At 57.0% G+C, this 27795-nt stretch overlaps 1 protein-coding gene across 1 annotated transcript; it reads right to left on the minus strand.

Moving 5' to 3' along the window:
• Positions 1-3086: 3086 nt before the first annotated feature.
• Positions 3087-27793, minus strand: PLOD1 (procollagen-lysine,2-oxoglutarate 5-dioxygenase 1). Its single transcript, XM_045546111.1, has 19 exons — positions 27616-27793; positions 21345-21436; positions 20116-20249; positions 19521-19684; positions 17999-18111; positions 16258-16321; positions 14456-14553; positions 13481-13582; positions 12821-12952; positions 11214-11335; positions 10045-10149; positions 9574-9699; positions 9157-9298; positions 8420-8533; positions 7765-7830; positions 7142-7246; positions 5831-5977; positions 5010-5135; positions 3087-3960 (listed from the first exon to the last, which is right to left on the minus strand). The coding sequence occupies exons 1-19, from the start codon at positions 27689-27691 to the stop codon at positions 3805-3807; spliced, it is 2184 nt and encodes a 727-aa protein (XP_045402067.1). The 5' UTR covers positions 27692-27793; the 3' UTR covers positions 3087-3804.
• Between the last annotated feature and the right edge of the window lie 2 nt (positions 27794-27795).

Raw genomic sequence — 27795 nt, forward strand, 5'->3', positions numbered from 1 at the left:
ATCAATATTATGGTGCTCACACGGTAGTAATATTCTCTAGGGATTAGGGGGTTGGGGGGTAAACTCACAACTAATGGTCACAGACACAGTGAGCATTGTAGAGGGGAAGGGCATGCCTCTAAACCTGGCTTGGGTGAGGCAAAAACATAAAATGTAACCAGAAGATATTTGCACTTCTGTGTTTACTTACTGCAACATTATTCACAATGGCTAAAATGTAGAATCAGCTTAATTGTTTATCAAGGGACGAATGGACAAACAAGAGGTGGTATATATACACAATGGAATATTATCTAGCCATGAAAAAGAAGCAAATTTTGTCATTTGCAGAAACATGGATGGATCTGGAGGACATTATTTTAAGTGAAATAAACCAGGCACAGAAAGACAAATATTGCATTTTCACACTCATATATGGGACCTAAAAAAATTGATCTCATGGAGGTAGTGAATAGAATGGTGGCTACTAGAGATTGGTAAGGGTGGTGGGAAGGAGTAATGAAGAGGTGTTGGTGAAGGGGTAATTCTGTTAAACAGAAGGAAAAAGTTCTAGTGTTCAATAGTGCAACAGAGCAACTATACTTAACAATAATTTACTATATTTCAGAATAGCTAAAAGTTTTCAGATGTTCCGAACATAAAGCAATGATAAATGTTTCAGGTGAATCATGTCCCAAATTACCCTGATTTGATCATTATATGTTATATGCTTGTACTCTATGTATGTTATAACATGTACTCCATGAATATGTACAATTATTATGTATCAATAAAAAATTGTAAAAAACATGGCTGCTAGAAAATTTAAAATTACATAAGTGGCCCACATTTGTGGCTTGATTTCTACTGGACAGCACTGCTCTATAACCATGGCAGAATCCTGCCACAAACAACCTCAAGAGGCAAATCAGTACTCTGGTGACTGACCAGCTTATCAGTCTCCTGTGAGGTTGGTCAGAGGAAGCTGTCCCACCCTCACTGCCCTTGCGTCCTGAGAGTCTGGCTGGGGATTGTGGGGCCGTACCCAAATCTTGCCTCAGGGTGTGGATTGGCCTGTCTGGACGTGGCTTGTGCCCAGCTATTACTAGCTGCCTTGTACTATTGCTATCTGATTGTTTCCTTCCTAAGGGTACCATCAATTCTCTGCAGGCAGGAATTATGAATTCCATTTCCTTTCCCTTCTTTGGCAGAATCTTGCCCACGCCAGGTGGAGGCCTGGATGTTCTCCCTGCCAAACATCTCTCCTGCCCGTTCCCTCTTCCTCACTAAACCTCCCTTTGAGAATTGGCCCTGGCCCTGGTCACTTGCCTGGACTGCTGCAGGGGCCTCATAATCCATTGTCAGGCTCCCAGTTTTTCTCTCTGAAACACAACCTTAAATGGGAGGCCCTTGCATCAACTCCCTCAATGACAAGACTCCCTCAGCACTGCCGACAGTGTTACTGGGAAGGGGTGCAGGGCGGGGTTGGTGTGCAATTGCAGGGAACCTTTTTTTTTTACATTACCAATTCCCATTTTGATTGGCTTTTCCATGGTGGACATAAATTGCATGTGCAATCAGAAAAAGGAAACCCAAGACACACACACACACACACACACACACACACACACACACACACGTGTATGCACAGACTAGCTCAAGAAGAACATCTAAGAAACTGATTAGCCACACTGGTTTCTGGAGAGGAACTGGGTGGCCGAAGATAAGGGACCAGAGAGAGATTTGTCAGCTGGTCTGAAGGTAGTGAGTTATCTCACTTGATTGTTCACAGTTACAGATTGAACTCCTTGTTCTACTCTTTGCCCCCCCTCACGCATTTGACTAGTCTTAAAAAAATTTTTTTATGTTGTTTGAATGAGTCCATTTTGAAAATTAAAATCTTTAATTTAAAAACCTTAAAAATCTTTAAAAGGCATACACACAACCCTGGAATGACTCTAAGTCACCCAGTCACCCCTGGATGAAGTCCACATTCTCCTTGGCCTGGGAAAATAGGCCTTAAATAGATTCTCCCACCCCCACTCCGGCCAACCTGCATTCTCTGGACCTGGAGTGTTGCTCTGTGCCTTGGAAACCTCCGCCCCCTCCAAGGCCCAGCTTAGATGGCATCAGGTATCAGGCTTCCCCAGCCTCAGCACGACTGACATTTTGGTCTTGATAATTCTTTTTTGAGTGGTGGGGGAGCCCTGTGTACTGCGGGATGCTCAGGAACATCCCAGGCCTCTATCCGCTAGATGCCAGTGGCATTCCCTGTTCCCCCTTCTCCAGTTGTGACAACCAAAAATGCCTTCAGGCATTGCCAAATGTTCCCTGGGGGGCAAAATCGCCCTCATTTGAGGAGCACTGTGTACCAGAAGCTGCTGGTCCCTCCAGCACTTACCCCACCTTGTTCTTGCAGTCACCTTGGCATTTATCACACAGTCCACGGTAAACGGTAAACGTTTGGATTTTTCTGTCCCCACTGCTGACTCCAAGTACCTTGGGGGCAGGGTCAGATTTTTTCAATGGCTAAAATCACATTCAAATCACTGTCCCTACAACTTGCTTGCTGTGTGACCTTAGGCCAATTAGTTGGTCTCTCTGAGCCTCCATTTCCTCAGCTGTAAGAAGGAAATAACAGCCCCCACCTCAGATGGCTGTGTGCTGAGTACCTGGGATGCACAATGCCCAGCCCACAGCAAGGGATGGAGAGATGTTAGCTCTTACTGTTAATAAATGTCCCAAAGTGTAACGAGTGTTACTGAAGAGTCTGTCCAGGGTATGGCAGGGGCCACCAGAAACACCAGAAGCTCTCCCATGTTCATGTTTGCAGGAAGGGTGGTCAGCAAAGGCTTCAGAGAGGAGGCGACACCTGACACAGGTCTCGAAAGACGAAGAAGCATGCCCCAGGCAGCCAGTGCCTGGCTCACAGTAAGGGTTTATCAAATATACAAATGACACAGAGATCACATGGGACTGGGTTTGGGAAACAGAAGTCACTGCTGACATGGGCTTTCTTAGCAATCACAGGCTCTTAAAACCTCTCCCTGCAGACACTCACCCAGACACGTGCACACTCGCCCACCCGAAGCATCGAACCCACTCAATGGTTTGAAGGACCTTTAATAGAAACTCTCCTGTTTCTGTCTGTCTCTCTCTCCGGAAGCATCCGGGACAGGGTGACCCAGTGCAGTGTGTGGACATGTCACTCCCCTCCTCCCCAGGCAGTGGAGGATGGAGCTGTGGTGCAGATGCCTTTTCCGTCTCCCAGGAGGTTTTCTGAGTCACTGTCTCCAGGAGACGACGGTTTGCTCTCATGACAAGAGCCACGAAGGAAGGCGCTTCAGCAGTCCCAGGCTCAGGGTGGGAACCTAAGTCTGATCCAGGTCTCTTTCCCCCAAAACTTGAAGCGGATGTCTCTGAGGCTGCAGTTCTGCCTGGGAGAAGCTCTGGGGCATGGCTCCTTGCCCCGAGAGTCTCTCTGGGCAGCTCGAAAGTCCCTGTTCTGCTCAAGTGTCATCCCATAGAAGAGGAGGAAAAAGGATTCAGTTTTTCAGGAACATGGGTGGGGAGGACGAGTCACTACAAAGCAGTGAAAGTGAACAGCGTTTCCAGGGGTAGGTCCAGAGCACCACTGAAGGCCCCAGCCCGGAGGTGTGCACAGCCTCTGGCCTGTGCGAGTCTCTCTGACTGGCGGCTCCAAGAGCAATGGCAAGTTGAGAGCCTGGAGGCTGGACCGGGTTCCCTGGGACCTCGAGGCCCCAGAGGCTGCTGGGCAGTGGTTGTCGCAAAGAGGAACGGTCGGAGGGGGCCGGGTCTGGCCAACTAGGGATCGACGAAGGAGACGGCGATGTAGCGGGTGCCCTTGGTGGTGGGGAGCCCCTCGTGGTAATGCGTGAGTCTCCCAGGGTGCATGAGGGTCCAGCCCTTCCTCGGGGCTCGGATGGAGCAGTTGTAGCGCAGGAACCGACAGCCCCCGCCCTGGGAGACAGCAAGCGTCAGTTCCCCCGCCGCCCCTCTGTTCTCCTGTCACAGCCACGCAGCCCTCAGCACAGCTGGCCTGGGGATGCCTTGTGGAGTGACGGAATGACAGCTGTAAGCTGCCCCAGGAAGACACTAAGCAAAAAGTAAGTAAGAGCTCTGGCCTTGGAATCAGGCAGCAGTGGGCAAATGTTACTTCTGCCTTTTACTAACTTGGTGACCAACCCGAGCCTCGGTTTCCCCTTCTGTAACATGGGGGTTAAACTGCACAGGGTTGTGAGAATTAAATGAGATGGTACAAGTAAGAGTTGCGGGCTGAGGTTTTCCACCTCGCCATTTTGTTGTGGGGGCTGCCTGGGTAGTCCTGGCCTCTGCCCAGTAGATGCCAGTAGCACCCCCATAGTCGTGACAACCGAATACGTCTCCAGGCACTGCCAATGTCCCCTGGGGGGCAAAAATTGCTCCTAGACGAGAAATCTTGGCATAGAGCAATGCCTGATACGTTATAAGCTTTGAAAAACTTATAGCTATTTTTATGGATGTCCTTCTGAACGCCCAGCCCAGGGCCAAGTCCAAAGAACTCTTAAAATAGTAGCTTAAGGAGTGAATGAATGAATGGCTGGCTCCCTGCCAGTCACCCTAGGGGCCTCCCCCAATCCCAGCACTGCTCTCTCCACCCCTGTGTCTTCCTGGTTTCCCCAGACCTTCCCTCCAGCCACAGGCTGGTGCCCCATGGAGGTCAGTTTTCCCACCTAAGGTAAAAGGACACAGGGAGAGGCTAAGAAACGTGCCTGAGGCTACAGAGCTGGTGGGGGGAGGCAGGATCCAGGGACCTCCTGAAGTGCTTGCTCTAAAGCCCCCTCCCCTCATGCCAGATGGGACCCTGGACCCTCCCCTGCCAGGAAGCCCTCCCCATGGACCGTGCCCTTTCTCTCTGGGTCTCTGGTGCTGGCTACCCTGGTCCCCTCTGCCTCAACCACCCTAAAAGCTGCTCGCCAGCCAGCACCTCCTGCCTCCAGCCCACTGCGGGCTGGCCCGCCCCTGCTCACCTCGTAATCCACCCCGACCCGGTTCAGCGCGATGTTGATGGTGAAGGTGGAGGCGTCGTGGTGAGGCATCAGCGACGGCTGCTCGTCGGGCTTGTAGCGGACGACGAAGGCCAGGTCAAACTGTGCCTGTACCAAGGCAGGGGGACAAGGGAGCCTGCGTTAGCCAAGGGAGGTCACCAAAGGCCAGGAAAGGGGGGGGGGAGGCACAGGCGGGGCCCTTGTCTAATGTGCTGGAATGTGGCTCCCAGACAGCAGGTCTGATTGACGCTGTGTCCTCCAGTGCCTGGAACAGCGCCTGGCCCTGTAAAGGTTCTCAATAAAAATGTACGTTCAGATGGGGAGAAAGGGGAGGAAGGGAAGGGAAGGGGAGAAAGGAATGAAACACAGGGAAGGGAGGGAGACAGCGATGAACCTAATCCTCATAATCCTTTTTGGCAACTGTCTAGGCTGGATTCCTCGAGGGCAGGACCCAGGCACACCCAGAACAGGTATCTGGAGACCGAGTGAGGAAGGGAGAAAGCAGAGGCAGCAGGGGGCGCCAGACAGCTGAAGGGGCGTGGGGGCCTTTTCCAATGGGCTGGTGCAGGAGCCACTGAGGCAGGGCTGAATGACAGGGAGGAAGGATTCAAAAGGGATCAGAGGCGAGAGGTAAAGTGACCTCTGAGGACCCCAGATGCACACCTTCTGGGGGCCCGAAACCCAACACACCGCCAGATGGGGGGTAGACCTCACTCCTTCCTGGGGACCAGATCCCCAGCCCACCCCCACTTCCCCTGGCCCCTCCAGCCCCTCTGCATCCTGCTGCACCCAGGCATGCCCACCCTGGTGTAGTAGCCGGGGTAGAGCTTCTCCGTCATGGGGGCAATGTACTCCACCAGGAACTTGTGCCACTCGCGCTCAAAGCTGATCTGGTTCATGTGGATGTCGATGGTCGGCACGTTTTCATAGCCGCCCTGGATGCGGTTGTCCTGGAAGTGACCAAGGACGGTGTGGGAGGCAGGATTCTAAGACAGCCCCCGGGCTCCCACGCCCTGGGGTACAGGCTGCATCTAATACCCTCCCCTTGGCCTGGGAGCATCATGGGACTAGGCTACATTCTATGGCAAAAGTGAAGGGGTTTTGCAGATATAATTAAGGTCCCTAATCAACAGGGAGACCATCCTGGGGGGCCTGACCTATCGGGTGAGCCCTTTAAAGGGGCATCTTGAAGAGAGACTGTCTCCTGCTGGCCTTGAAGAAGCAAGCTGCAGGGAAACGAACTCTGCCAACAACCACATGAGTTTGGAATAGAACCCGGAGCCTCAGATGAAACCCCAACCCCAGCTGACACCTCAACTGTGGCCTGGGGAGTCCCTGAGCAGAGGACCCAGCTAAGCCACTCCTGGACTCCTCACCCACAGACACTGGGAGGTAACACATGGGAGTTGCTTCGAGCCACCAAACTTGTGGTCATTTGTCACAGAGCATAGAAAACCAGTGAGAGGGCCACAGGTCAGCTTAGGTCCTGGGGTCCAAGGGCTGGCCCTGTCACTGGAGCACGAGGGTGGGCCAGACCCCATGACTGGCTTCTGGAGATTAATTCAGCCACCAAAGCACGGGGATTAGGCAGGTAACCAGAACCACAGGTTAGTCCAGTTGGGAGGTCAAAGGTCAGCCCAATCTCGAGGCACACAGGTCTGGGGTCTCATGTGCCTTTAAAATTGGTGCCTGAACTTTCCAGGATGGGTGCAGGTGTGGGATTCCTCCTTCAGAGCACACGCAGCCTCTCCCATCCCCCGGGCCACCTCCTTCTGGACCTGATATCACTTCCCGTACTCTCATCCCACGTTTGCTCCTCCCCATCCCACCTGGGGGAGCTGGAGAAGGAAACTAAGCCATTCTAGCAACAAACCAGGAGCTGAAAACCTAGCAGTTTACACCTAAGGCAGCTCAAAGTCACATGGCGGCAATGGCAGCTTCCGGACCAAAGCTCCACTTCCAGTTTCTTAATCCCTCTATTCCTAACTGCCGGCAGGCACCCCTGCCAGCACCCCCATGCCAAGAGGCCCAGAGAGGTTAGCTAGGCCGGCTTGCCAGGAGAAGAGCCCAGAGGTGGCCTCCCTGCGGGCCCAGCCCAGGTGTGGGGACCCCACCTTGTTGTTGCCCAGAGACCACTGGCCAAAGTGCTCCATCTCCTCCACCAGCTCGTCACAGGCCACCTCCGTGAAGATGGGGAACCAGTAGACATCCGGGCAAGGCTGGGGAGGGCAGGGACTCAGTCACGGGGCCCAGCGTGGCAGCTCTGTAGCCTCCCCCTCTGCAGGGCCCCACCCCCAGCTCTGTGAGCCCTGAGCGTCCCGGGAGCAGGGCTCAGTCGACCCTGGACAGACTGAGTGAGCTCCGAAGGGAGCAGGAGGCAGACCCCAGAGACAGACGTTCCAGCCAGGGTCACAGGGCTATCAGGAAGGGCACGTGCACATGGAGGACATGGGGGGAGGGAGCAGAGGTCCCCGGGAGTGGGGGAGGCAGACAGCCCACGAGTGGAGAGAGGCATCCTCTCCTTACTCCCAGCCCACGGCCCACGGCCACAGTGGAGATCATGTTCGAGATGGGGCCAGGGAAGAGGCCTGAGGCCCCCCAGACCCCTGCAGGCTCCAGCTGGAAAGTGCCAGTGGGGAGAGGGGGCTGTCCCACTGCCCGCCAGGTCACCCCCTCATTCCTCTGCCCACTCCCTGGGCAGGCGTGGTTGTTCCCAGGGAGTGCCCAGAGCCCTCACCGTCTCCACCAGCTTCCCTGCCAGGGCCTTGGTGTAGTTCTCGTGGATGTACTTCTCCTTCCAGTCCTGCGGGGAGTGGGAAGCGGGCTGGGTCCTGGGGCCTGCCTGAGCCAGCTGGGGCTCACCGCTGGCTCAACTCCACGGGATGTCCTAAGAGGGGGCTCAGCCCTGCAGGCCCTTGGAACATGAGCGAAAGTGTACGTGCCCGGGGTGGGGTGGGTATTTGCCCGTGCCCAGTGGGTGCACAGGTGTGCACACAGGAGGTGGTGCTTGCACGCATATGCACATGCATGTGCCTGGGTGTACATGCCTGTGTACAGGCATGTGCATGCACCCACATCAGCTGCAAGCTCCTAGAACACTGTCACAACCGATAATCATGACACCCTCAGGGGCTGGGATAGTTTACCCAGTTTAGAGCTAAGATAACGGAGGTCTCAAAAGTTGAGAGGCTCAACTAAGTCCCAGCTGATGGCATGTATGGGCCACCACCCCAGTTCTCTGACTCTGGGTCCCCCCTCCACTAGACGACACTGCCTCTCAGGACACCCTCCTTTCCCCACCCAAATCCTCCCCTGGGGTGGAGAGAGGGAGGCTGGGGTCCCTTCTGCTCCCAGCCCCGGCCCGCCCACCTCACCTTGACCCGGGGCCTCACCTCCGGGTTGCTGAACACCTCCCAGAGATCGTTGTGGAGGTGGGTGGTCTGGTAGCTGTCCAGAGAGAGCAGGTGTCCGAAGGCATGCCGGTTGGTCAGGAACATGAACACGTCCTGGGGAGAGCAGGCCCGATGGAAGAGGCCCTCCCTCCCCGCTCCCCGGCACACTGAGAGGGGCGGCAGTGCAGGGTTCTCTGCCCAAAGGATCAGAGACCGAAAGCCAGTCACCCTCGTGTCCCCAGCTCCTACCCCAGGCCTGCCGCTGGGGACGTGATCAGGGAAGGCTTCCCAGAGGACTGAACAGGGAAAGAACAAATGCATAAGAGAAAAGGACTGTGGATTGTGTTCTGATCCTGAAGTTTCGGTCACAGGGGAAAACTTCATCATGCTCTCAAGTTAAAAAAAAGAAAATTACAAAAAATAGCAGGGGTGCAGAGATAGGGTGAGGTGTCTCTTGGGCACATTATTTAGAATATGTTAAAGTAGAAAGTTTAGTTTTCTTTGGGCTATGTCAAAAATGTAAATAAAATGCTGTGCAAACCAGGTCTGCTAAAACGGTCCCCGCAGATCTGTGAGGACCAGCCCTGTGCCCACCGCCCGCATGGCCTCTGAGCAGTAGCTGGAATCTCAGGAGTCCCCAGGCGTGCGTTGACAAGTTAGCCCACCATGGGGGCAGAGCTAGAGGCCCACCCTCCCTGTCAAGAGGGCGTCCTGTGACCACCCGGCCGCTGGCTGACCTGCTGCCGGACGTTGGCACAGAAGGCCATGTCGGGGTCCAGCTTGCTGTGGTGGAACAGGTCGGGGGGCTGCAGCTCAGCCCGCAGGGCGCTGCCCTTGATCAAGTAGATGTTTGAGATGTAGGGCACGTTCCAGACACCGCTGCAGGAGAGAGGAAGAGGGAGGGGGTCACAGGCTGGTGGGGAGGGGTCAGACGCTGGGGGTCTGGGCTGGGAGAAGGGGAAGTCACAGGCTGAGAGGGCACATGGGCCTGAGCTCTTTGTCAGGAAGTCCTTCTGTGTGTCTGACTGCAGTCTTCCTGTCTCCGGGTTCAGCAGGAATTGGAGGGCAACACAGACAGGAATACGGGGGAGGGAGGTACTAGGAGCCCAGGCGGAAGACAGAAGAAGGTGCCCCCATCCCTCACAGGCACTCACACTCGCCGCCCCTGCACAATGTCCACGTAGTCCTCGGAGCGGGCATAGTAGCCATCTGCACTCAGTGCCCCCCAGAAGTTCGACCACAGCCTCCCATGGCGGGTCATCAGCGGGGCAATGACATTCCTGAGGAACGGAGCACCTCAGTGGGGGACCCCCTGCCCACTGGCAGCGGGGGCAGACCCAGCCAGGGGTGGGGACGGGTGCCCTCAACCTGTACCTCCCTGGGGCAGGACGGGGCCTTGGCCTGCGGGAGTGAGTGTGGCTCTTTTGGAACCTGCCCCCTCCTGTGGGGCATCCAGGGGCAGACAGGGAGAGTCCACTCTCTACCAGAACCTGGAATTGCCCCGTGGGGATCCCACAGCCCCGAGAACTAGGCGAGCTGAGGAGGAGGAGGAGGAAGGCAAAGGGGGCTCCCACCCCAGGCCCAGCCGACGGTGAGTCCCGGGCTGAGGGCCGCCTGCGCCTCACTTGTTCTGCTCGATCAGCCGCCGCAGGCTGTCGGGCTCGGTCAGGGCCACGTCAGCGTCCACGCTGAAGTAGTAGGTGCAGCTGCGGTCCTGCCGGCACAGGTCTCTGCAAGGAGGAGGACACAGGGTGGGCAGGGCAGATCCCGGGGCTACCCCGGCGGCCACCCACAGCCCTGACCACAGCCGGCCTCACCGCGTACCAGCCGAGCGGCCTTAGGCCAGCCCTGGCGCAGGCGCGACCAGCAGCCTCAAAGGTCCCCACTCTCTGCTCCGAGACCCAAACTTGGGCCGCTGTGCTCTCGAGATGAAGGCCAGGGCTTGGCAAGTGGCACCGAGTGCCCTGACAACCCTGGCACTGGGGACAGCACAGGCCACCACATAGGCTCCCGCACTGCCCGAGTGGGGGCGGGGGTGGCATAAGCTGCCGCTGTCTTTCGGAAGGGCAAGTTGGTAACTTGTAGCAAAAGCCTTAAAACTGTGTGTTGTTTTTGTTTCTGTGGTGCAGGCTCTTCACACCGTGCTGTGGTCCCAACCCTCCCCTGCCTGGCTGCGTGCGGCTCACGAGCTAAGAGTGGGTTTACGTTTTCAAATGGTTGGGGGGAAAGCATCAAAAGAACACAGGAAAATTATATGAAAGTCACATTTCAGTGTCCCTGCGTGAAACTGTGCTGGAACACAGCCACGCTCGTTCACTTACATACGACCTGTGGCAGCTTTCGCGCTACAAGGGCGGGGCTGAGTTGTTGCGACATAGCCCACAAAGCCGATTTGCAAAGATTTACTCTCTAGTCCTTTCTAGGAAGTTTGCCACCCTTTGATCTGGACTGTCTAATTCTTCTACAGTCAAAACAAATACTTTTTTCTCTGGGTTTTTTTTTAAATAATAAAGGCAACATCAGAGGTTGTTTTTCTAATCGCCAGCCTTCCTCTTTCCCTGATTCGCTCCCTGAACCCAAATGAGGCCACTCAGTCCTGCCCAGGAGCCCCTGGTTGGCAGCACAGAGACTGTTTTCCCATTTGATGGATGGTTAATCTGAGGCCCGGAGAGGGACAGGAACTAGCTGGAGAACACACAGCCTCCTGAACTCTGGTGGCTCAGCCTCCTGCTCCCGACACCGCGACCCCGCTGCCCGCCACCATCAGTGGAGACAACCTCAGCCCACGACTCACGCGCCCATGTTCCTGGCGTCTGCATTCGCCACCCGCACCTCAGGGCCCACCAGTTTCACGGACTGGTACTCGCCGCCATGCTCTGCCAGGAACTTCTCCACCTGAGCCTTGTGGTGCTGCTCCTGTGGGGGTGGGAGGGAGAGGATGAGGCCCAAGTTCCACCCCAGGGACCACAGCACCTTCTGCTACCGCCAGGCTGTTCCCCTGCATCTCTGGGGCTTCCACGGCCATCTGCTCTCCTGTCTCCCAGGCCAAGCCCTCTGCCCAGAATGCCCTTCCCCGGCCATCCTGCCACCACCCGGCCCCAGACCCCGCAGGTCTCCTAAGAGATGTCATCAGGGCAGACCCCCACCCCAATCCCACACCCTGAGATGTTGACTCTGCCGGTCTAGGGTGTGCCCCAGGGATCTGCTTTGTTACAAAATGTGCCAGGTGACCCTTTTGTGCACTTTGAGACCAAAGTCCACACCCGGGGCCCCCTGCATGGGGAAGTGGAAAGAGCAGGGTCTTTGGAAGCAAGCCCAGCGTCTAGACCAACCCCGGCTCTGCTATGATGAGCCACATGACCTTGCACAAGCCACTTCGCCTGTCTCTGCTTTAGCTTCCTCCCTTGCAAACGGAAGGACAGCATGCCCCCCTCAGGGGCCACTGTAAGCAGTCGGCAAGTCAGACGCAGCACACAGTAGGTCCTCAAAGACCACCTGTGACAGTTCCCTTCTTCTACAGAAAGTCACAGTTCGTGGGTGTGCTGTTTGATGTCTCCAGGGAAGCCGGGAGCCTCCCGAGGGCAGGGCCTATGTCCCTTCCGTTGCCAGGTGGCCCGTTGCACAGTTGAAAGGAACATCTGTGACACAGGCAGAGAGCTGGGCCCAGTGTGGGACCTCGGGGTGGGCGTGGGGTGGAGGCTGGCGGGGCTGAGAGGTCTCAGAATGGAGGAGGCCACAGATAGGGCAGCCCAGAGGACTTAAAGGACGACAAAGAGCCTCGCAGAACAGGTGGGATTTGGAAAGGGCACGTCTCCCAGGTAGGGAGACTGGTACGCGCAGAAGCTGGGAGGCGGGACTTCTTCTGGCTAGAAAGGCAGGGCGCTGGGCCTGCTCTCCCACACAGGAAGTCTCAGGACCCTCTCTGAGTCCCCAGAACGTACCTAAAGAATAAAAACCAACCTGACTGTCACCAGATCAAATCAGGAAGGATTAATGGGGATGGGGACAGAAATGAAGATGACAACAGTGAGAAGCACCTCTGTGCTTCCTGCATCCTGGGCACCTTTCTACGCCCTCCACGTCAACCTGCCTGACCCCTGCAGCCATTCTGTGGGTGGCACTATTACCACCCCTGTTCTATAGATGAGAAAACCGCAGCACAGAGTGGTTGAATAACGTGTCCAAGGTCACACAGCCAATAAAATCAGTGGTGTCGGGATTCAAATCCAGCTGGTCTGACTCCAGGATCAACCCAGTGACCTGTGGACCCAGCCCACTGCCCACTTCCACGTGGCTCACACAAGCCGGTTCAGTCAGATCCCCAGAGGTCTCAGGCTACCTCACAGGGCTCGGCCCTGGACCCAAGCGACACAATGACCCTGCAGAGCGCCTGCTACTCACGTGGTTGTGAATGAAAAGCCGCATCCGTTTCCGGGGGTAGTGGAGGCGCAGGAGCCGCTGGAAGAACAGGGACAGGAACGGCGTGGGCTGCTCGATGAACACGCCGACCAGGACTGTGGGCAGAGCGTCATCCTGCACAGGGGAGGGGGCACAGAGTCCAGCAGTGTCCAGCCACTGCGCTGCTACTGAGCCCCTCGGGTGGCACGAGGGAGCCAGAGCCAGAAGCAGAAGCACGTGGACGTGGCAGGAAAGGTGCCTGGGCAGGTGCACCGAGGCAGGGGCTGGCGGGGAGGTAGGAGGAGGGTGCCCCAGGGAGGGAGTGGCGGGAGCCCAGGCTCCAAGCGAGGACCCGGTTGAAGGCATGCTGGCAGGAGATCTTGGCAGGTGTGGTGCTCAAGGTGAGCCGCAAATGAGGAGGAAGGTTCATGGGAGGGGGAGGGGCTGCAGGAGAGACTGAAGGACCAGGCAGAAGAAGATCTCAGGGGCAGCTGAGAGGGCTTCCAGGAGGAGGCACTTGGGTGGCGAGGGGATGGAACTCCAGACAGGGAGGTGACCCCTTTACTTCCCACCAAAGACTATTCCAGAATCACCCATCGTCCTCCCATCTCAGGGGACCAAGCCCCCGATGTCCCTCAGGCTCAGGCCTGGCCACAGCCTCACCCCGATGGCCTTGAGGCTGCGCAGGCCCTCGTCACACACGGCGCAGCCCGTCTCGAAGGTCCAGAAGCGCGGGATGTAGTTGCCCAGGTAGTTCAGCTGCAGCTGTCGGGGAGGCGTGGGGTCGGAGAGGAGCCGGGCCAGCCCCACCACCGCGGGCCCGTCCCCCTGGGCTCCTGGGAGACCCCACAACCCAGCCCTCTCCTACCCCCACGAGGGTCTTGGAGAGAAGGTTCCAGCCCCTAGGAGATCACCCCTGCTGCTCTGGGGGGCCAGAGGGAGGAGAGTGTGCTAGGCTAGGGCTTCCGCATCTTCACGTTTCCTGGCAGCTCATAACATGCAGGTTCCTGATCCCCGGCCCCCCAGGGGTTCCACTTGAGCAGATCCTGAGTGGAGCCAGGAAATGTGCATTTCTAATGCACCCTCCTTCCTCTCCCCTCCTTCCTCTTCCCATCCAGGGATTCTGAGACAGGTGATTCTGAGACAAGTGGTCAAGGACCACACTCAAATAAGCTGTGCACCCTGGGCCAGTACCCCAGGGGCCAGACAGGTCTGCCCTGTCCCTGGCCGTGGTCTGCCCCCCATCCCCTTCTGTAGCACTATGAACGCAGGGACATCTGTCCTGGTCATGACTGACTATGCCTCATTCCCTGGTGCAAACATTCAATAAATGTCTCTTGAGTGAACAAATGACTCTGTCCTGGGGGGACAGAGTATGGACGGCTGTAGCAGCCCAGCCTAGGCCTGGATGGAGGTGTGTCCTGTGTGTCCTGTGGCCCAGTAGGAACAGACAGGGCACCCCTGACCACCACAGTAGGGAAAGAGCTTGAGCTCAGAGGTGAGGGCAGAGGTGTTGAGCTCACAGCGGGCCCAGGTAGGTGGCCCTGGCCCCAGGGAGAAACTGTGGGGCCACAGCGAGAGCAGAATTGGGGGTCTAGCCTCCGGCCATGCTCCCCAGGGGCTGGGGCCCCTCCCTACCTTGGTGGGCCCGTTGCCATGGATCAGGACGGGGAGGGTGTCGTAGGCCAGGTTCCGCGCCCTCACGTGGCCCATTTCAAACTTGAGCACGACTTCATCTGCGGGTGGGAAAGCACAGGCCCATCAGCGTTAGGCCCGAAGGCCAAGCTCAGGCTGACCGGCTGGGGTCAAATCCAGCCCCACAGTGAGCAGGCCACAGCCTCGGGCAAGTTGCTCCACCTTCCTGAGCCTCAGTTTCCTCATCTATAAAATGGGGCTAATCCCTTCTCCATGGGGTGAGTGGGAGGATTCATGCCCGGCAAGCACTTGGCATCTCGCCCGGCCCATGGGAAGCACAGAGTTCACGGCAACACTGTGCTTACGGTGATTTCTTATTGGAGCCAGAAGCAAGCGGTGGGAGAAAAACAAAGACCTGGAACATTCCAGTTCCAGATAGCCCAGGGACAGGGGTCTGGGAGGCACCTTCTCGGAGGCAGGCAGAGCAGCACTGGGAACATGCCAGTCACACTGGCATGCCTGGGCGCGGCAGGCCACGTCCTGTCCCGGTGGAGGTGCCCCTCCTGCAGGGTCCCCAAAGCCATGTTGTAACCCTATTAGTCTGCACACGAGAAAATGGGTAGGAAGCTGCTGGTGGGACAAAACACACAGGGGCCTTTTCTCCAAAGCCTGAGAAAATGCTGGGGAGAGGCCCTTTGTGGGGGTGATCAGGTGAGGAGAGCCCCTCTGTGCAAGCTCCTGGCCCAGCTTTTCTCAACCCAGCTTCTTCTTCTTCTTCTTTTTTTTTTTTTTGAGAGGCGTTTCCTTCTATTGTCTGGGCTGGAGTGCGGTGGTGTCACCACAGCTCACTGCGACCTCACACTCCTAGGTTCAAGTGATCCTCCTGCCTCAGCCTCCAGAGTAGCGTGCACCACCACACCTGGTTAACTGAAAAATTTTTTTGTAGAGACGGAGTCTCCGCTGTGTTGCACAGGCTGGTCTAGAACTCAAGAGATCTCCAGCCTCAGCCTCCCAAAGTGCTGGGATTACAGGCGTGAGCCACCATGCCTGGCCCAGGAACCCAGCTTCTTAACCTAGCTTCATGAAGCCCCAGACACCATAGGCAAAAGGGTGCAATATTTTGGCATTTTCTGGGAGCAGAGCCATAGTTTTCATAGGATTCTTAAAGGGGTCCATTTACTCCCCAAAATCACCAATCAGTGATCCAGTGCAATTCTCTTTCTTAAAGATAAGAAAACTGAGGCTGCCCCCCTGGGGTGGGGGAGGGACTCAGGAGTGACTTGCTTGAGGTCACTCAGCAAGACCTGTGGCAAAGCAACATCATCACCAGCCATGGACATGAGCCTGGGCCCAAGGGTGCTGGTAGCTCTGAGGGCTAAGTGGCCTTCCTGCTTCCTGAGTTGTCAGCTCCCTGCCAGCTCAGTCCCTGCCCCCAGCCCAGAAATCCTTCACCTGGAAGGGGGAGGGCCGGGGAAGGAGGAGAAGGCGCCCACCTGTGGGGACCTGGTGCGCAGGGCAGGGCAGGGGTCAGTACTTGCTGTGTCACCACCCAGCTCCTCCCGGCTGAACTGCTCCCTATCTCCCCACCCCCTGGAGAGACACAGCTCTGCCCCGGGACATCCAGGTGGTCTCTGGGGACCTGAGGATGAGGACAGTGACCTCCCAGCACAATGGCTAGAGAGGAACCAGCCCGGTTCTTCTGCTTGGCTTGGGCCCTGCCTGGAAAGCCCACCTCCTTCCTGCCACCCCTCTCAGGAGCCACCCCCTTCTGTTGCCCTCCACCCCTCCCCGAGGGGGCTGCTCACCCAAGGCTCCATCCAAGTTCTGGAAGATACGGCAGCGGTGGTCCAGGGTGATGTTGATCTGCTCCTGCGGGAGAGAGAGCACCAGGCTGCAGCAGGGACAGACCCTGGCAGAGGACGGGGCTCCATCACACCCAGTGTGGGGAGCCGGTCACCCCATCTCTGCCCCCTGTCCTCACGCCGCACTGCCTTGTCACAACAGGACACCTCAGCTGGGAGCCCTGAGAGGGCCAGCCAGGGGCCAAGGCCCTGGGATCTACCAGTCTGGAGGCTCTGTCCACAGAGCAGCAGGGAATTGCAGAACTGGAAGGAATCCAGAAAGCAGCTAGTTCAAATACAACAACCACCACCATGATAGTAACAAACACTTGTGCAGCTCTTCACTACCTGCCCCTTGCTAAATATTCTATATATATCAATACTAGTCAATTTAACCTTTACAACATCCCTGTGAGCACTATCACTATTTTATTGCATTTTATAAGTGAAAAAAAAAAAACAAGGCACAGAGAAGTTAGGTAACTTGCCCAATGTGACACAGCTCATAAGTGACTGAGCTGGGATTGGAACCCAGGCAGCCTGGCCCTGAAGTCCTTATTCTTATCCACTAGACAATGCTGTGTCTTTAGGACTCAACTGTGTCTCCTGGAGCCCTAGGCAGGGCAAGTGATACTCTAGGGTTAGCCCCATCCCATACAGGGCAGCTCTGCTTTTATGTTTTACATCCTGGGCTTCTGTGAATGACATCACTGGAGGCAGAGGGGAAGGAGCAAGGACTCAGTTAACAAAAAGATCAAGTTCACAGTTTGCACTGCACAAGCCCAGCTGCTTTGTTATATGGATGATAAAAACCTGAGGCCCAGAGAGGGGAAGTAATTTATCTAAGGTCACACGGCACAGCATGGAGGGTGGGGAGTAGGCAAGGCAGAATCCAGGAATCCTGACCCCCAAGGGCTCCCTGAGTCTCCTGCCTGCCCAGGGGACACTGGCTGGTCTGGGGCTGCACTGGTTCTGCTACCTCCGCTTCCCTGGATGACCCCCGCCTTGAGACAGGCTTGGCTGCCTGGCTTCTGGGGCCCTGGTCCAGCCAAATTCCCATCAGTACCCTGGCAGGATGAGGGAGGGACGGCTCAGCCACTGGCTGACATGAGGCTGTAAATCCCTCATCTCCCCAACTAGAATGAGGCCCGTGAAGGCCAAGGCCCCGACTGGCTTGTTCACTGCCAAATCCCCCCACACTGGACACTGCATACAGCAGGCCCTCGATTAACACCTGCTGGATAATGGGCGTATCAGTGAATGGATGGAGAAACGGCAGTACTGACGTCCAGCTGCTATAGACTTTTTATAGGGCATGCAGCCATGGGAGGTGATTAGGCCATGAGGGTGGAAGCTTCATGAATGGGACCGGTGTCCTCGTAAAAGAGGCCCCAGAGAGCTCCCCAGCCCCTTCCACCATCTGAGGACAGCGAGAAGTCAGCCACCTCTGAACCAGGAAGAGGGCTCTGTCCAGAAGCCAACTGTGTTGGCCCCTGATCTCGGACTTCCGGCCTCCAGAACTGTGAGCAGTGATGACTGTGGTTTACAGGCTACTCAGTCTACGGTAGTTTGTTAGAGCAGCCGAAATGGACAAAGACACCAACCCAGGGTTCAGGCCCCAGAGGGACTGTCCCCTGCAGCCTGGCCGGTGGGATCCTCAGTCAGGGTTTCCCACCCCCTCCTTGGTCCGCCCACTGCCTCTTACCCTCTTCTCTGGGTCCAAGAAGATCTTGGTGTAAAAGAGCTGGTCGCTGTCGCTGTCCTGGCCCTCCCACTCGGCCACCAGTTTGCTGAGGTTGGGGGCATAACCAATGAAGCCTGGGGGTTGGCGAGCAGGGACACCAAGACAGACACTTAGCTTCTGCCTCTAAGCCAGGGCCCTCCTCCCACCCTCTCCTCTCATCCACCTCCCATTCCTTTACCCACAAACCCGCCTCCTCCCCAAAGTCCTCCTGGATTGATGGCAGGTGGCTCAGCAGCCTGGAAACAGGCCTGCCAATTAATGCCATGCACTGACACATTCCCGCTGGCCCCAGAGAGAAAGCCCAATGGCGGCCACTGAACCGCACTGCTCAGTGCCCAGCACCACAGAGGTGGTGAAGAAACGGATTAGATCAGGAGCCCCTGGAGAGCAGAGCTGGTGGGGTACAGGCTTGGAGCCCCTTTTCACAGTTATCTGGGAAGCTTGGCCTGGAGAAGGGCAGAGGCTAGGCCAAGGTCACACAGTGCTTTGGCGGCTGAGCCTTGTCACAGTGGGGAAAGCCCACACGGGCTCCCTGGCTAGAATGCAGACTGGTGAGAGGCGAAGGGAAGAGAAATGAGACACCCCACCCCTGGGCCAGGGCCAGGCCATCTGGGCCGTGCTAACTCCCTGGGCCAATGGAGAAAAGTGGCTGCCGGGGGCAGATCCCCGTCTGAGGCTGGACAGAGGCCTGTGGATTTCATTCTCCATGCAGTGGGAAGCCATCAAGTGACATGTGTGGATTTGCATGTGTTAAAGACCCCTCTGGCTGCAAGGTGGACAACGGCCTGGAAGGGGATGAGGGGAGGCTGGCAGACAAGCCAGGAGACTCCCACAGGTGGCCAGGAGCCCAGCGAGGACGGTGCCAGTGAATCGTGGACGCGAGAGGGCAGACTCAAGAGATCTTTTAGAAGCGGCAGGGGCCGGGCATGGTGGCTCACTCCTGTAATCCTAGCACTTTGGGAGGCCGAGGCAGGAGATCGCTTGAGGCCAGGAGTTGAAGACCAGCCAAGGCAACATAGTGAGACCCTTTCTCTACAAAAATAGAAAAAATTAGCTGGGCTTGGTGATGTGCGCCTGTAATCCCAGCACTTTGGGAGGCTGAGGTGGGAGGATGACTTGAGCCCATGAGTTCGAGGCTACAGTGAACTGTGATGGTGTCACTGCACTCCAGCCTGGGTGGCAGAGCCAGATTCCGTCTCAAAAAAAGAAAAAAAAAAAAAAAAGAAGCAGTGGGGATGTGAGTCGAGATGGACAGGAGGTGGGGGGTGAGGGAGGAAGCGGCTCCTGGCTTCTGCCCGCGCAGTGGGAGGCTGTCTCATGGGATGAGGAAGACGGTGGGAGGAGCAGGTTTGGGGTTGAAAACTCAGGTTCTGCTCTGGAGACCTGTGAGACTCCCACGTGACTGTCAAGCGAGGGGGATCCTCATGAAGGCGGTGAACAGACCCCTCTGCTGGGCTGCGCACTCTGCACCCAGGCCTCTCACCTCCAGAGCCCAGGAACCTCTTGCCGTCGGAGACCGCCGGATACTTGACCTCCAGCCTGCGATCTGGGTAGATGAGCTCCTCGGCCGAGAAGACCACCTGGCTCCTGGCCTGCCGGAACTTCTTCAGGAGCTCCCGAGGCCCCGATGCAAACAGCACGTCGTAGCTGTGGCCAGAGCAGGCAGAGTGAGCGGGGTTCCAGGGAGGGCACAGGCGGGAGGGACCAGGGGTCAAGCTCTCCTCAAATCCCCCTCCTCCCATGCCAGCCCTGGGCGCCCATCTGCGACATGGGTCTGCCCCACTGGCTCCAGCTCTGCCACATGTCCACTCCCACCCTGGGCAGAGATGGTCCCCATAACTGACATTCTCACTCTCAAAGCGTGGTTTGTCACACCTGGCAGGCCACCCGCTCCCACTTTTTCACCAAGACTGAGAATAGGCTACCACAGAGGGTCTTATCCTAAGGTTCACGGACCCCCTAAAACTGCAGGCAACCTTAGCTAGAGTAACACTCCCCAATGTTCTGGGAGGCCTTTACTTTAGAATATTCTTCTCTCTGTTGCAGGGCCCAGGCCAGGAAGGCCCCGGCCCACCTACCTGTCTGTGAAGAGAATGACCAGGTCCTCCTGGTCTGCAAGCTTCTCCAGAGCTTTCTTCAGCAGCCGGACCTTCTGCCCTCCACCTGCCGACACCCCCTTCTCCACATGCCAGTCCTCCCCCAGGCCGAGCGCCTGGAGAGAAAGGCCCCTTAGCATTGGTGTTTGGCAAAGCGATATTTTTCCAGCCAAATTTTTACCCCCAGCTGGGTAGTGACATCTTGCTTCTATTTGTCCAGCACCTCTGACCCTCCCGGGTGGGGAAACCATTCCACACACGTGTGAGGCTGACCTGGCTCCTGGTAGTCATGTGACCATGCCAGGCCAATCAGAACATCCCATCCCTCCTGCCCCTCCCACAGCCAGAGGTTTGAGCACGTGACCCAAGCATGGCCTATCAGAACCTTCCCTGGGACTATTCTGTTAAAATTAAAGAAAGGCTATCTTGTTCTGCTGAGGTTGAGAAACTGGGGCATGTGAGTCTGTGGCTGGTAGTCATCTTGCCACTCTGTCTAGGGAGCATGTCTGCAAACGAAAACAAACAAGGCCTAGAGATGGAAAGACAAGGCCCTCACTTTGCTGCTTGAACGCCTGGATCCACCTATGCCTGAAGCAACCCTCTGCCTCACTCCTCATTCATGTGAGCTATTCCACTTCCTGGCTTAATGCCATTAGGTTGCAAGCTCTGTGTAGGCAATGACGTGCTCTGTCTTGTCCATCACTCTACCCTCGGTGCCCAGCACTGTGCCTGACACAGGGAAGCACTCGGAATACTCAGCCCACGGGCAGCACGCAGAGCACACCAAACCCATGCCCGTGGAGGCTGGGCACTAGCACATGTTTCTCTAGAACGGTGTTCATAATACAGGGAAGGTCTCCAGACCACATCCATCCCAAAATCACCTGGGGGAATTTGGGGAAATGCTGATGCCCAGGCCCTGCCCTCTAATAGCCTCTGAGGCGAGTCTTCTGCACGCTAACGTCTGAGCACCGTTCTGTTCCTCCCTAGTGTCACCTGTCCCTCCCGCTCACCTCCTAGACTCTGCTCATGCCATGGCCTCTGCCACCTCTTCCTTTTCCTGACTGACTCATTTTCATCCTTTGGGCTTTCAGAAGCCTCCCCTGCGGCCCCAAGTCTGTCTCAGGGGCCTGGGCGGTTTGGGAAGGAGGAGCAGCCCTGGGATTCTCCTACCACCCTCGCTGCTCTGCCTGGCCCGGGAAGCCGCTTACCTGGATCTTGTAGTTGAAGAACTGGGCTGAGCGCCTGAAGCGGCGGAAGCCCTCGGTCTCCTTAGTGGCCACCGTGAGGACTAAGAGGTTGTCTGCAAGCAGAGGAGGGGTGGGGAATAGGAATGGAGGATGAGGGGAGGTGACAGGGAGGAGGAGGTCACTGTTTCCAGTGGCCTGTCAAAGCCTAGCAGCACGTGTCTTCATGTCAACCCATTGCAGACAAGGGTCCAGGTGGAATGGGGCACACCTGAGCTCACTCAGGTGGTTAACAATAGAGCAGGGACATAAACTGAGTCTCCCAATCCCCCTCCAGGACGCCTTCCACCTGGTAACCGACTGATGTGTCAAGGAGCACGTGCTGTGGGCAGGAAAGGTGTCTGCACCCTGCACTGTGGGTCTGAGTCTCTGGCTTTAGAGGGCTCAGGCCTGGCATGGGGACAGAGGGAAGGATCTGTTCTGAATGCTGACCACCAGGACGATCTCTCTAATGCTGGACATCCTCGGAGGTCCCTACTCTCCATGCCTGCGCCCAGGGCAGACATCGCTAATCCACCCCACAATCTTTTTTGCTGGCTCTGGAGTCTCCCGACACCATACCTCAGGCTGACACGACCAGTAGGAGTTGGCCCAGGGTGAAAACTGACCTGAAATCCCACCATCAGTCCACTCTGACCTTTGGCCAGAGCAGCTGTTACTAGCTTCTTCACAAGGGACCTCTCCCAGGCTCTGAACTATGGCTTCACCTCTGCAATAGAACCTGCTGGAAACAACTCCCCAGACAGCCTCTCGGGGAGCCCTGGGGGAGCTCTCCCAGAGCACACTTTGAGGCCCTGTTCCCCGAGAACTTGGCAGTCTGGAGCTGGTCTGCCTGGTTAGAATCCCAGCTCTGCTCCTCGCCAACTGTGTGACCTTGGGTAAGTCACTGTCCTCTCTGAGACTCGGTTTCCCCTTGTAAAGTAGGGCTAGTAATAGTACCTACTTCTCAGGGCTGCTGGACTAACTAAATGAGATCAGGCATGGAAAATCCTTACTGGGATGCTTGGCAAATGCTAAGAGTGATCACTGGTGCTGATTAATGAGAGGCGAATGTCTTGCCCTGGCATTCAAGGCCTTCTCTGATCTAGCGGGTGATATTCTCATCCCCTCCGCCACATGGGCCCTCCTCCAGCTGGGGGTCTGGCCTTGCTGGGCTCCTCCCTCCTGCTGAGGCTCCCTCTGTGTCCCCTTGGTCTCACCTTCCTCCAGATCCCAGAGCCAGCGACAATGACATCCCTTCCACTTCAAAGAAGCTTTCTCAGATTTCTCCTGCTGTCTCTGGCCTCCGAGACTGAGACAGGACCCACTTTGCATCGCTCATCATTGTTTCCCTGTGTGAGTCTTAATTCCCTAAGGGTCCGGCGCTCACGCTTTTCTGGGTGAACAGATCCACCCAGTGGCCAGGCCAAGGGCAGGCAGGTAAGGCCCTCCCTCCCTCCACCCCAGAAGTCAGGAGGAGCCTGGACTAAAACAACAAAGGGCTCCAGCTTGCCAGGGCTGGCCCCAGAGCAGGGGGCTGGCACCGGGCAGGCCAGCAGGGATTGGCAGGAATCAGCTGGGGGTGGGCCCGGGGCCCTGGGGCAGAAGGAGGTGGATTAGCCTGGCAGGTGTGGAGAGGAGAGACCTCACGTCCTGACCCTGGGGTCCAGAAAATAGGGGTGCTGCTCATACTTGGGGGAGGGCTCCCCCCACCTCCTGCCAGAATGGTTAAGTCTCCCCCTTAGGTAAGGAGAGCCACAGCCCCACAGCCACCAGCTCTGAGGCCCTCTTGCCACTGGGGACAGGAAGAGTGTCACGTTTCATGGATGGAAAAAGCCAGTGTGTGTGTGTGTGTGTGTGTGTGTGTGTGTGTGTGTGTGTGTGTGTGTGTGTGTGTGTGTGTGTGTGATTCAATATTCTCAATGGGAACAGGCTTCTGAAGTCCAGCGACAGGGAAGGGGGAAGGGGGAAGAGGACGGGGCAGGGTTCCTTTCTTGAGTTCCTCCTTTCAAACAACAGTAACAATAGCTGACTTTTATCAAGCACTTTCTGCATACATACCAGACACTGCCTAAGCACTTTGCATATACTAACTCCCACTCCATTTCCAGTTAGGAAACCGAGCTCAGAGATGGTGAGCAACTTGCCCCAGGGAGCCAGGAAGTGACAGCACCTGGATTTGGACACAAGAAACCTGGACCCAGAGTCCCCTCTCTTACCCTAAATGTGCGCACTGCCCAGGCCTGGGATGGTGGCCAGGCCGTCTGCTGAAAGGGCCCCCTGTCTCTCCATCCGTCTAAGCAAACTGTCTAGCTGGGCTCGTGGGGAGGGCCCCAGGACACTCGGACCCCCTCCCATGCCCACTTTCCTCCCCCTCAGCCAGTCTCTTCCCTGTTTTCCTGCTTGCTGCCAGGTACCCGCACTGGGGCCTTCACAAATCCTGGGGCCCTTGGGCCACACAGAGCCTGCCTCCCTGGCTGAGTATCCCAAGCGATCACCCAGTTAGAAGGTCCCAAATCTGCCTGCACATCAGCATCACAAGGGAGGCTGTGAAATGCAGGCTCCTGGGCCCCAGGGCCAGGGGTCTGAGGTGGGCCCAGGAGCCTGGATTTTTCCTCCCTTTCCCAGGTGATTTCTGATGCCAGCCACATTTGGGAATCACTGCTCCAATCCATCCCCCTGGTCCCCTGACTCTGGGCTCCAAAGCAGGGGTCTGGGAGGTGGTTCGTAGTAAGAGAACTGCAAGCCCCTCCCCAAGGCCCCTGGCACCACCTCTCAACAACCCACGAAAACAACTTCTGGAAACCCAGCCTAGACCCCATTCCCTTGACCTGTCCGCAACACTCATTCCTTCTCCTAAAGAGGCCCACAGTCTACCTCCTCCAGGAAGCCCTCCTTAATCTCCCCCTCTTATGTGGTCGCTCCTTAGCATGTGCAGTCTTGGTTTGCCCAGCAGTTGACATATGGGTACAAACCTGCTCCTTCTCCCTTTGCCAGGCCAGAGTCGCATGTTTATTTCCTTGGTCTCCCTCTCCCTCACTGTGGCTGGGACTGATGGGACTGAGTGTGACCAAGGCATGGTGTGCACTCTCTGGCCTTAAGCAGCAAGGTGGGAATGTGATTTTAGTAAGAGCTACCACCCACTGAGCCCTTATGAGATGCCACATGCTGCATGAAGCATGTTACATTCATATCGCATTTAGCCATCAACCTGTGAAGTAGGTATTTTTATCCCCAATTCTACATGTGAGGAAACTGAGGCACAGAGAGGCTAAAGAATCCGCCCAAGGTCACAGAACCTTGAAGTGAGATGGGAATGAGCCGGCATTCCAAATGCCCACACTCTTTTTTTTTTTTTTTTAGAGACAGGGTCTCCCTCTTTCGCCCAGGCTGGAGCACAGCATGGTGAAGTAATCATAGCTCGCTGCAGCCTCCAACACCCTGGGCTCAAGCCTCCCGCCTCAGCCCTGCAAAGTGCTGGGATTACAGGCGTGAGCCTCTGCACCCGGCCTCCCATGCACCTCACCATTTCCCTGCCCAAGAGCCCAACATCCCTGAATGCCAGGGACTCCCGGCTGCAGACTGAATGCAGCTGGAAAGCTGCAGTGTGGGCACTCAATTCCAGTCACGCGGCAAAGTCTTTTCCCAGCTCATCGTCAGGCCCGGCCGGCGCTCTGGGCAACCCATAGGATGTGGACGTGGACGTGGACGTGGAGGATTTGATCCCCAGCACCAGGGCCCCGCCCACACGCTGTCTGGTCCCACCAGCCCGCCTTGGGCTAAACACCCGCAGCTCTCCGCCCTCCCCACCTGCTGCCCAAAGTCCAGCAATGATTTCGCCAGACAGACGAACCCAGGATCCAGAGTCGGCAGAGATGAACAACAGATAGCAGAGGCGGGTGGGAAAGACAGATAGCTGGGCAAGGAACTCAGCCTCTCTGTACCTCAGTTTCCTTGTCTGTAAAATGGGAACAATATAGATAATAATAGTACCTCCCTCCGGAGACATTCATGAGGGTTCAACGAGCTGAAGTCTGGGGTAAAGTGCTTAATAAACTGCTGTCCTGGTGGGTTCTGGACACAGGGAGCCTCCCCTAAGAGAGGGAGCTGCCTGGGTAGGTGCCGCTCTGTGCACCAGGGACAGAGAGTAGTCACATTCCTGAGAGCAAGGATAATGTGGAGAGGCTGAGCAGGGAGGTTTGGGGAGGATGAGGAGGCTCCTGGAAGAACAGGACTCTGGGACTTAAGAATCCCCCAAATCAGCCCTGATTTGGCTGTGCCCTCTGACACCCCCCTACCCAAGCAGTTCCAGCCCAGGCAAGGGAGTGGGTGATCAGCGTGTGGCCTCGCGTGTCCAGCATGGTCATGACACACCCAGTTGCTCTCTGGGGAGGTGGGACTGAATGAAGCCCATCCCCCACCCGCCATCCTCCATCAGGACCCCAGGCTTGAACAGAAGCCACAAACAAGGTCTGGCAGATGGCAGGAGATGGGGAGCCTGGCACCCAGGAGCCAACCTCCACCTCCCAGGGGCTGGCCACCCACTCGGGCCTCCTGGGACCCACCCCCCACACCACCCAGCCCGGCATTTCCATTCCCTGCACTGGAACAGCACTACCTGGAACCCCCACCCAAGCCCAGCTGAGTCTCTGATCATGGCAGCTGCCCACTCACCGCAGCCCAGCCAAGGCCTACAGGGGAAGGCGCGTGAGCGGGGAACCTGCTAGAAGTCTCTGCAAAAGGGAGAAAAGGGATGAGCATCCGGACTCTCGCCCCTCAGCGCTACGGGCACTGGATGTTGCTTTGCTGAAGGCCTTTATCTGTTTCCCACGCTGGTCTGGAAGCTCCACCAGGGCAGGGCAGTGTCTCGTCCCTCAGACACAGGGCTCCCTGGGAACAGCGGGCTGTGTCTCCCCCATCAGACTGGCCAGTGAGCGGGCCCAGGCCACGGGCCCTTTGCACATGCTACCAGGCCACCCCTGTGTTCAGCACCTCCCTCACTGGGTTTTTTGACCTGTCTTACTGCCCTGCTGGGATACTCCAGGACAGCCGGCAGCCCTGGGCCTGGGGAGAAAATGCCCTTTGCCGAGGGCCTTTAATGGGCCAGGCACTAAGCTGAAGTCTCACCAACTCGTCCCATGGAATCCTCACAAGAGCGCTAGGAGTGAGGTGTTATCACCTCCGTTCTGCACGCTGGAACAGCAAGCCTCCTGGAGATTAAGCGGCATGTACTTAACCACTGGGATACATGTGGGCACAACCTGCCACGAAGGTGGTACTCAAGAAATGGTGCTTCCCATCCCTTCCCCTGGCCCAAGGGTCACAGAGCCCGGGTTCCTTCTGGCGGTGTGCGTCCCAGCTTCTCCAGGAGGGCGCGCTGAGGGGAAGAGGGTGCCGTGGAGGATATGGCCAGTTTGGCTTTGCTTCGCCGGAACTGTCCAGTCTATGCCCTGCTCTGGGCAGCCCTGGGAGTGGCCCATGCCAGGGAGGGCTGGGGAGGAGAGTAGCACCCAATCAGGGCGGTGGGGCACACTTTGGAATCCAAGCTGCCTGAGGAAGCAGAAGGAGCACTAGACTAGGAGTCCAGCTGACCTTGGACCAACTGCCCCCAAATTGGACAACCCTAGGCAGTCACTGCACCTCAGTTTCCTGTGTGAGCTGGGGAGGGAAGACCGGCCTGGCAGGGGCTGAGCAGACCGCAGGGGCCATGCTTTCATGAAAGTGTAGGCTGCTCCACACCTTCTACCTCCACCTCCCCCCCAAGGCCCTTCACACCCACAGGTGTCAGGCCTAGTGGCTCCGAGCTGGGCTGGGGAACCAGACACACCTGCCCCAAGCTGTGAGCCCAAGCTGTGTGGCCTTGGGTAAGTAGATCAACTCTGGAGCCTCAGTTTGCCCAGCTGGAAAATGGGGTAATGGAAGGAAACCCTTCCAAGGGTAGCCATCATGCTTAACTGATGCCTAGCCCACAGCAAGCGCTCCATAGACAGCAGCCACTGTTGGTTATTACTGTGAGTCCCATTATTATTTGAGACTCTCTGGGCTGAACGGGACTTAAACCATCACCCTCTCCTCCCCAGTGCACGAATGTGGGAACCGAGGCCCCAAGAGAGGAAGTGATTTGTCCCAGTCACCAGCGAGTGAGTGGACAAGTAGCCGGAACCCAGACTCCCTCCCCAGCCCGGGCCTCCCATTCAGATCGGTCCCTACCGAGGCAGCCCCAGCCCCGCTCCCGCCCCGGCCGCCGCGCCCTCACCCTCGGACTTGGCGTCGCCCTTCGCTTCGGCCAGGAGCAGCCAGCCCAGCGGTACCAGGAGTAGCAGGGGCCGCATGGCCGGGGTCTAGGGACGATCGACCGGCCCGGAGGCTCGCAGGGCTGGAAACTTCGCGACGGGGCCGGCGGTCCCTCTGCCACGCACTGGGCCCGCCCCGGGGG

The sequence above is a fragment of the Lemur catta genome, chromosome 3 (genome assembly GCF_020740605.2).
Source record: "Lemur catta isolate mLemCat1 chromosome 3, mLemCat1.pri, whole genome shotgun sequence".
Lineage (NCBI taxonomy): Eukaryota > Metazoa > Chordata > Mammalia > Primates > Lemuridae > Lemur > Lemur catta.

Coding starts and splice junctions, on each gene's coding strand:
- PLOD1 (XM_045546111.1), bottom strand. CDS start 27,691: ATGCGGCCCCTGCTACTCCTGGTACCGCTGGGCTGGCTGCTCCTGGCC. Junction 14,554..16,257: donor GAACTTGGATGGAGCCTTGG/GTGAGCAGCCCC, acceptor TCCCACCCGCAG/ATGAAGTCGTGCTCAAGTTT. Junction 9,299..9,573: donor ATTGTGCAGGGGCGGCGAGT/GTGAGTGCCTGT, acceptor TCTCTCCTGCAG/CGGTGTCTGGAACGTGCCCT.